Source organism: Oculina patagonica, unplaced genomic scaffold (genome assembly GCF_052425735.1).
Source record: "Oculina patagonica isolate OP01 unplaced genomic scaffold, crgOcupat unplaced109, whole genome shotgun sequence".
Lineage (NCBI taxonomy): Eukaryota > Metazoa > Cnidaria > Anthozoa > Scleractinia > Oculinidae > Oculina > Oculina patagonica.
This window is the reverse complement of record NW_027557072.1, coordinates 2,798-12,265: the sequence shown is the minus strand read 5'-3', so window position 1 is coordinate 12,265 and position 9,468 is coordinate 2,798. Positions and strand designations below refer to the sequence as shown.

The 9,468-nt window shown below is 35.5% G+C and overlaps 1 protein-coding gene across 1 annotated transcript; it reads right to left on the bottom strand.

Moving 5' to 3' along the window:
• Nucleotides 1-1,166: 1,166 nt before the first annotated feature.
• On the bottom strand, nt 1,167-8,679 carry LOC144639586 (uncharacterized). Its single transcript, XM_078498871.1, has 3 exons — nt 8,644-8,679; nt 8,492-8,521; nt 1,167-2,828 (listed from the first exon to the last, which is right to left on the bottom strand). Exon 3 carries the CDS (start codon nt 2,743-2,745, stop codon nt 1,831-1,833), a length of 915 nt encoding a protein of 304 aa, XP_078354997.1. The 5' UTR covers nt 2,746-2,828; nt 8,492-8,521; nt 8,644-8,679; the 3' UTR covers nt 1,167-1,830.
• Between the last annotated feature and the right edge of the window lie 789 nt (nt 8,680-9,468).

The following is a 9,468-nucleotide window of genomic DNA, read 5'->3' as shown; positions in this document are numbered from 1 at the left end:
AAGAAGTTTTTATTTTTCCATTTTGTATTTTTATTTCGTGGCGCACCTGCAAACTAGCTCTTTAGCTAAGCGTACTGACCACGTTAATAAAGATTGATTGATTGAGGCAGCAGCCATTATGGCAACTTGTAGATGATTTCTGTCCACGACATCACAAATCATACGGTTCAGTGTCTTTTACCTGTTCAAACCGGTGGGGACCTTTATGGCGTCACACGTCTTAAACCTACTACCCTGTACCCTTTCGCCTCTCCCTACATTTCTGTATGACCTTACGCGTTTTGTTTTACATTCCCAACCCTCTTTTTAATATTATTTTTTATTAAGTGAGATCGTCCGCCATTTTGGATATTAAGTGCGTGCTACAGTAACGGGCTATACTACTAAGGAGCCTCATACTTAAACTTTTCTGAAAGCTTTTCGTTTCGAAAATCTAAAAACAATTGAACAGGGATAGCTCGTTTTTACAAAATGTCATAGTATCGAAGCCAAAGGGAATGAATTCTTCAGATGAGAACTTTCTCACTTTCACATATGGAAATTTTGAAGGAAGATAGGACATCACTTGATTTTAGTTCTCAGATGAATAACTGCTGATGCGCCGCAATTTTTTCTAACTATTTCACTTTCAGTAGAGATGTGACACTTACGAAGACATGGCAGGCTAATCTATAAAATCTGCTGAAAGTATGAACAGAAGCTGCGAAAAAATCATCTTATTTTTGTTGTAAAAAAAAAATGGCAGGCTAATCTATAACATCTGCTGAAAGTATGAACAGAAGCTGCGAAAAAATCATCTTATTTTTCAGGATGCCAAATTTATAATCATTTTTAAAAAACAGTTAAATTTTCTTATTTTATACAGATGTAATTTTAGCTTAGGGGCCAACCATTTTACTTTGGGGGGGATGGGTGATTTTGAAAAGAAATATCCTGCATTAATAGATCCTATTATTTTAATATTTTAAACTTTTTTTAACTTTTAGATGAACTGTAAAGTTGAGGTAATTTTTTATTATCTTTTTATTTTGAAACCAACTGTGAGATCGGCCGCCATTTTGAATATTAAGTGCGTGCTACGGTAACGGGCTTTACTACTAACATAACGTGGTAAACATAAAACAAAACAAGATAATTTAGTTGATTAAGTCAGGTTTTAATAAATTGTTGCTTGCATGCATGTTATAACTTACAGAACAACTCATAATTGCAATACACGGGAATCATAATTACAACTTTAAAAATTACATATTAAAACTACAAAATTTATAAATGGAAATTCGAAACTTCCGATCGCGTTATTTTGGTAAAATTTAAGTTTTTCCTGTCATTTCCATTCAGTCGATAAAAGAAATTGTCAAATATTATCAACAAGAAAAGAACAACTTACATTAAATCGTTCTATTTCGGAGGGAACTTAATTTAAATGCAACTGCTATGTGACGTTAGCATAATTGAATCTGCGATCACAAAGATCACGACCATGTTACAAAACAGGATTCTCACTATCGTGATAAAGATTAACGACAATTCTGATTCCTCCTTTACATCAAGCATAATTATTATTATTTTTATTTTTTTATCACTTTTAAATAAAACAACACGTGTATATAGTGGAAATGGAAATATCACCGATATCGCTTATAAGTTATCTTTTATTGACTATTTCGTAAGTAAATTGTTTCGAAACTCAGCCGTTTTAATTTTAAGGATGTTTTCTTTATTTGGTGTGAAACCGTTTGTTCTTCAAAAAGTATATCTTTCCTTCCTTTACTTTTAAAATGAAAAGCACAACAACAAAAAACAGAACAAAACAAAACAAAATCAAGCCTAAGCTGGCCTGAGATTGCGAAGTGGCAAATTTGCCATGTTTACAGGATTGCGACCCCTGCGGAATAATTGTAACACACCTGCTCTGAATTCTGGCATTCGCAGGGCGTAGATTAAGGGATTAACTATCGAGTTTGCTATGAAAAATGATACCACTATCATGTTGATATGAAACCATGACTGACCGTGATTAACAAAAAACTGGAAATGGAAAGATTGTGCACTTATGTTGATTATCGCTGGCAAACAAAACAATAAAGATACAAGTGCAACAATCAACGAGGTACCGGTCAGTTTTCTTTCTCTTCTAGCTGCGCCATGGTGATGAGGATGACGACTGCACCGAACTTTGATAATGATCAGAATGTAAGAGAAACAAATAACAAGAACTGAGATTACATAAAAAGGAACATACAAGATGAAATTAATAAACCGATCGAAAATTCCTGTTTCCTTTAACACAATTTCAACTGATTCCCTGACTGTAGTCGTTAACCAAATGACAATGATTATTACTACATAAACCCATTTCTTTATGAAACGATGCCTCAATGGACGAAATGTCGCGTGAAGTCTTTCTAATGAAACAAAAACGAGATTTACAAAAGAGGTTAAGGCAAATATATGCATAAATGTAAATTTTAAATGAAATGACCAAGTAAGATTTTCCTTGTACTCCCATAGATCACACAACGCCCCGATGTTTCTTTCAATCTGCAGAGGCCCTGAGACCGCCCCGGCTAAAAGGTCGACTATCGCCAGGTGAATAATCAAGTATGTACTCCGGCGCTGTAGCTGGCGCTGCTTCACGAATACAATAATCGTGATGGTATTAAGGATGACTATGCCCAGACATTCAGTGATCAGGACAACAAGCCATGGAATGCAGTCTGATGCGGGAAGGAGAGCAAACATCTTCGGTTAGCTGCTGTTTAAGGTACTGTTCTTGGTTACGGTATCTATGGAGCTTCTGTCGATATTTGTTAGACACCAATCACCTAAATACGAGGAAAAATGTAAATATCTCCTTGTATTACCTAAAAACTTTTATTGCGTTTAACAGGATTTTCAGGTAGGTAGGTAATCTTTATTTCCACACAGTTAAAACATTAGCTTTTTTTAAAACACTACAATCTTTACATTAGTAATAAATTTCTAGTGATAAGCTAATTATAAAGAAAAAGCTGCTTTCCACGAAACCCGTGCCTTATAGTAGTTGTTTTACTAAAGCTTTAAATTGCCCAACGGACTCTGCTTGTCTTACGTTGGAAGGAAGACTGTTCCATACGACCACGCCGCTATAGGTAACGCTATTTTTGTGATAGTTAGTGCGCGGTAGTGGAACATTGAGTTTGTTCTCAGAGTCCCTTAGGTTGTGCGCGGTTTCTCGTTTTTTAAATTTAGAGAAAAGATAGTCTGGAGCCAACCCGTGCAGCGACCTGTAAACCATTGTGGCTCTTTGAATTTGCTGCTGGCGAGCTAGATTTTTCCATCCAAGAATGTCAAATAAAATCACCAGCGTGCGCGTGATAGTTTGAGAAGGTCAAAACACGGACTGCTCTATTTTGTAGCTTTTGTAGCTTTTTTTGCAAAGTAATCCCACAGGTTTCCCAAGCAGTATTGCAGTAGTCGAAATGCGGTTGTATTATAGCTCTATATATTAGATGCAAGGTTGCTTGAGGTACAAGGTGCCTTACTCGTTTTAAGGCCCCAATCCCAGAAGCAGGCCAAAAAAGTCCCAGCAAAAGGCTATTTTATTCTTCCGTTATTTTCCCCTCAGATATTAAAAAAAAAGAAACGTTTACTGTAACTCTCGAATCTAGTAGGGATTTGTTTTTAATCCGTACTAATTTCTTTGAGGTATAGGAATATAATATGCACAATTGTTTATGCAATTCACCTAAAGCGGGCTTTCGACTTCGCTTTTTTCATAACTTTGACAGATTTTGGGGTAGCATGAATTTACCTTTTATTTGTCACCTCTTTTATGATTGGAAATGACATTACTACGTTTGGTTTTCTTTATTTTTTGCCAAATTTGGTGACGATAAATGGTATTTAAGGAATGTTCAACAATCCGTGGCACTTTCCGCCATTTTGTTTTTCGTTTGATTCATTTGGTTGTTAAAACTGAAAATCTCTTTATTTATATTTTCCGTTTTCGATAGTTGAAATAATTTTTGATAATGTTATCCTGTGCTTTCTCCGTTTTTTCATATTTATTTTTTCTGGTACCGTCTAATCCTTTATCCTTTTACCCTTTTCTTTATTCAAATTTCTATTTTCCCTTTATAAATATTTCGTTTTTCTTTTTTCCTTTTTCCCTTTTCCTTTTTTCTTTTTTCTCTGTTCCTTTTTCCTTTTTACCTTCTTCCTTTTTTCGTTTTTCTTTATTCTTTTTTCTTCCTTTTTCTTTTTCTGTATTTCTTTTTAATTTTACATTTTTCCTTTTCCTTTCTCCCATTTTTTTTCTCTCAATCGCATACCCAGTAACCTTTGCTCGCAAATTTCGCGCCATCTTTAGCCATTTACATGCGAACTTTATCTGGTGCCTTGTGGTCTTCATGATCAAACTCTGACATGGAGAACTTTGTGCAACACCAAAGCGGAGAAAAGAAATAGGCAACAATAAGATACTTTGTGGAAGTCCAAAGCGGAGAAAAAGTTCTTAAAGCAAAGCTTAATAATAGCACGATTACTGTGTTGTCCAAGGTGTTTATCCTGCAGGCCGAAACGATATATCTAATCGGTGATGACAGTGTGGTAATCCCCGATCCAGACACAAAGGTTTTCAATATTGCGGACATATTATTCTTTGTTACATACAAAGGATATGGTCAGCAAATAACTCGGCCGCCGGCACAAGCGGCGAAAAGTGAGAAACCAGCTGCAGTAAAAAGCAGTCGCTTCCCTCGCGACCGGCATTTACTTTCAAGTCAAGCAGGGACTCATGGGCAAACTCTAAATGGCGCAAGAATATTATCATCTCCGAAGTTGTGGATGGTAAACCCTCACCCATCTATCAGATATACCTCACTCTAAGTAAGTAAGTCGCACGAATGGAGGAAGAGGAGGTTGGAACACGTGTCATGCTGCTTGACAACAAGGGTTTGAGAATAATGCCTTCTAAATCAACGATAGAAAAAAGGAGAAAAGAAAATAGTAAAAAGGAAAAAGGTAAAACGAAAAAGGATAAAGGAAAAAAGGAAAATAGGAATAAAGAAAAACGAAAAACGAAAAATGATAAATTAAAAATTGAAAAAGGAATAAAGAAAAGGATAAAGCGGAACCAGAAAAAAGAATATTCTAATTTAATAAAAAGGAAAGAGAAAAATGGATAAAGCACAGGATAAAATTATCAAAAACTTATCTCACTATCGAGAACGAAAAATATAAAATAAAGAGACATTTAGTTTTACGAACCAAACTAACCAAGCGAAAAACGAAATGGCGGAAAGTGCCACGGATTTTCAACACGCTCGTTTTTTGGCGTCTCTCAGTATTTACTGAGCACAAAATTTTCTTTGCTTGTTTCGTTTGCAAGAAAATTTGATCTTCGACAGTTCCGATTTTCTATGTGGATAAAAACCACATTAAAGAAGGACCTTTCGTTTAAGCTGCTGCGAAATATAATTCCGTTTTGTCCCGTGGAAGTCAAGACCATGATGTCCTTTTTCGCATGCGACTCACTTTGAGATTGAGTTTCGGTAGCCTTTTTGTGATTCGCGTGGAACTTCATAACAGATTTCTTGACGTCCAAATCTTACGGCCTAAAAATATTTTGGAAACAAAATACCGTTTTACTTGAATATTTTGTAATGTCAAGGTAGTTTAAATGTAAGCAATTGTATTTTAAAATTAGCACAATTAAAATGAGGAAAAAATATAAAAAAGCAGATAAATCCGTGGCACTTTCCGCCATTTCGTTTTCCGCTTGGTTGGTAGGGTTCGTAAAACCGAATGTCTCTTTATTTACATTTTCCGTTCTTGATAGTGCGATAAAGTTTTGAAAATTTTTTCCTGTGCTTTATCCATTTTTTCTCTTTCCTTTTTATTAAATTATCATATTCCTTTTTCTGGTTCCATTTTATCCTTTTCTTTATTCCTTATTCGATTTTTCATTTATCTTTTTTTCTTTTTTCGTTTTTCTTTATTTCTATTTTCCTTTTTCCTTTATTCCTTTTTCCTTTATTCCGTTTTTCGTTTTACCTTTTTCCTTTTTACTATTTTTTTTCTATTTATTTCTTTTTCTTTTCTTCTTTATTCTATCGTTGATTCAGAGGCATATTCTCAAACCCTTGTTGTCGAGCAGCATGACACGTGTTCTAACCTCCTCTTCAACCGGCCACCATTCGTGTGACTTGCTCGAACGATGCTGTTTCATTTACTGAGAGTGGGGTATATCTGATAGATGGGTAAAGGTTTACCATCCACAACTTCGGAGATAATAATATTCGTGCGCCATTTCTAAGTTTAAACATGTTCTCTGCTTGACTTGAAAGTAAATTCCCGTCGCGAGGGAAGCGACTGTTTCTTACTGCAGCTGGTTTGTCTCTTTTTGCCGCTTGTGCCGGCGGCCAAATAAGATGATTGGTACGAATAACGATTTCCAAAGGGAACGGGTAACTTGTCGATGGGGTCGTGCTTGCCAGTTATTTGCTGACCATGTACTTTGTATGTAACAGATTAAGGATAATATGCCCACAACATTGAAAACAATTGTGTCTGGATCGGGCATTACCCCACTGTCATCACCGATTAGATAGATCGTTTTGGCCTGCAGGCTAAACACCTTGGACAACACAGTAATCGTGCTATTATTGAGTTTTACTTTAAGAACTTGTTCTCTGCTTTGGACTTGCACAAAGTTCTCCACGCCAGAATTTGATCATGAAGACCACTAGGCACCAAATGAAGCTCACATGGAAATGGCGAAAAATGGCGCGAAATTTGCGAGCAAAGGTTACTGGGTAAGCTATTGAAAGAAAAGAAAAAATGGCAGAAAGGAAAAGGAAAAAGGTAAAATGAAAAAGAAATACAAAAAAAGAAACAGGAAGAAAAAGAATAAAGCATAAAGTAAAAAGGAAGAAGGTAAAATGAAAAAGAAATAGAGAAAAAGAAAAAAGGAAAAGCGAAAAAGGAAAAAAGAAAAACAAAATATTGATAAAGGGAAAATAGAAATTTGAATAAAGAAAAGGGTAAAAGGATAAATGATTAGACGGTACTAGAAAAAAGAAATATGAAAAACGAAGAAAGCGCAGGATAAAATAAACAAAGATAATCCAACTATCGAAAACGGAAAATATAAAATAAAGAGATTTTCAGTTTTACCAACCAAATGAATCAAACGAAAAACGAAATGGCGGAAAGTGCCACGGATTCAGATAAAATAGTTATTCCTTAACTACGTTAGTGCCGTTTATATCTGTAAAAGTTTTCCTGCATTGAAACATGTCAAAACAAAACACAACAACAAAGGAAATAAAATAAAATCGTGTACATTTTAGTCAGGCAAGAAAATTACTCCGCAAGAAAGGCATGCGAAGGTTTTTCTCACTTGTTTTCTCACTTGTTTTCTCACTTGTTTTCTCACTTGTTTTTTTCACTCTCGCGTTATTTTTTCCACACGTTAACAGGCGTGAATTTCAATGGTATTATGTGGTCAATCAAGATATTCATTCATCTTTTTTTATTTGTGTAAAATAATAAGAAACAGTACGCTTTCGTCTGTCGAATAAGTTGAATGTGGTTCATGTTTTTCTTTAGATGTAGGCTTTCCATACACTCTCTCCTATTAATTTTACGCACACCGTCAATAATGTTAAATAATAGTGAAAATCGAGCTGTAGGGTGGGCACCAGTAATGATGACAGCCCATAGATATTTGCATTTTTTTTATTTCACGCTTAATTTACAATAAAACTAGTGTTCAAGCTGAACGCTTCGAACTTCTGTCAGGTCTTAGCCCTGACACTGACAAAAATTTAATGGCCAATTTTGCACATATTTCTCAAACCTACGACAATAAAGGACATGAGTGTATTTGCTTAATACAATATAAAACAACGAAATTGACTAGAAAGTGAACGACAGAAAAAACATCTGCTGCGGAAGTCGGTGTGCATTTGTTATAGTCCTTTAATTACGCCCTCAATTTGTCGTGAGGTGAACAAACATTGAAAATGTTTATTCAAAAGCTGTTCGGACAGCAATTGACAGGTGGAATAATTCTTTATCAAGTAAAAGAATCGAATCCTCTTAATAAAACTTTCCTGACAGCTTCGGGTTTCCGAAAATTTAAAATCAATTGAACAGGGGCAGCAGGAATCTCGAACCCACTTCTTTGCTTTTTTTTTTTTTAAAAGCAAAGAAGTGGGTTCTTTAAAAAGACAAGAGATGAAAGTTTCAGAGATACAGTTAGATTATTTGGTAATCCATTATATCTCCTCTAACAGATGCAACTTTCTCCCATTGTCCACATGCCTTACGCAGTGCTGACGAGTCCCAAGAAGGACGAAACAGCTGTCCACTGCTAGGCTTATGGGTTAATCATTTTGGAGCTGAGCAAAGTGCACATACCTGAGTGCAGTGAGTGTATTTCATTAACCGGTAAACATTTGTTTTTGTAAAATAAAATAAAAATATACAAGGCAGGACTTACAAACAGGTCTTGACGTCCGGATCTTTCAGCCTAAAAAAACATATATTTAGGGAACAAAATACCGTTTCATCTTAATATTCAGTAATGTATAGTGCTTAAAATGAAAGTAGTTGATTAAATCCATACAGAATTAGAATCACTCCTCAACATACCTTAGTTAAACAGGTAGATGTAAACGTGATGCCTTCAATTTTGCGAAAGTGAATTTTTAAGCGTTTATTGCAATTTTATTAACACTACTTAATGTAAATTAACATCCTCTCTTGAAATTAGCCAGCTGAAAACTGTCAATAAAACAGCAAAAGAGGTTTTCAAATAAACCAAATTGCAATATAAACCTAAACATATGCATAACCAATCACACTTTTGGATTTTGTCACATGACATCACTTGCGATGTTGACACCATTTTGTTTTAATCGCGTCGACATAAACATGGGATTTAGATGTAGTAGCACTTCTTATAGCGGAGCTCTCGTCAAATGGTGCACAGATTAGGCCTGGGTTCGAGGTTGCCCCCCGTGGCTAACTAGAAAAGTAAGGAAATAACAAACAGCAAATAAAGCTCGCAGGGCAAAACAAAATGTAGACAACGGGTAAAATACACAGCAAAACAACTGAGGGGTTTATTATCCAGCTGCCTTTTTTTTCTTTTTTCATGTGTGAGTGTATCGAAACCTCGATGCGGTTTTACGCAAGAAAATGTGGCTCTCGTTCGACCGCTACACGGTTAAAATTTAATTTTATTGATCTCTGGTCGCATTTTTCGTAACCGTAAAGTGAGCAATTGACGTTATCTTCTGTCGACTGGATGATGTGGAGGTTTCAGTTGGATCTAAACAAAGTTTTGTTATGAAAACGCAGGGAAATTTGTTGCGCGGTGTTCACTGTGAAGACTGAATGAAACTGCGAGTAGAGAGCTTTCCTACCGAAATATTTCTCGCACGATGTCCTCATATTTAAAGTCATGTATATTCC

What these genes read in the sequence shown, in the direction of transcription:
- LOC144639586 (XM_078498871.1), bottom strand. Translation starts at nt 2,745, where the DNA reads ATGTTTGCTCTCCTTCCCGCATCAGACTGCATTCCATGGCTTGTTGTC.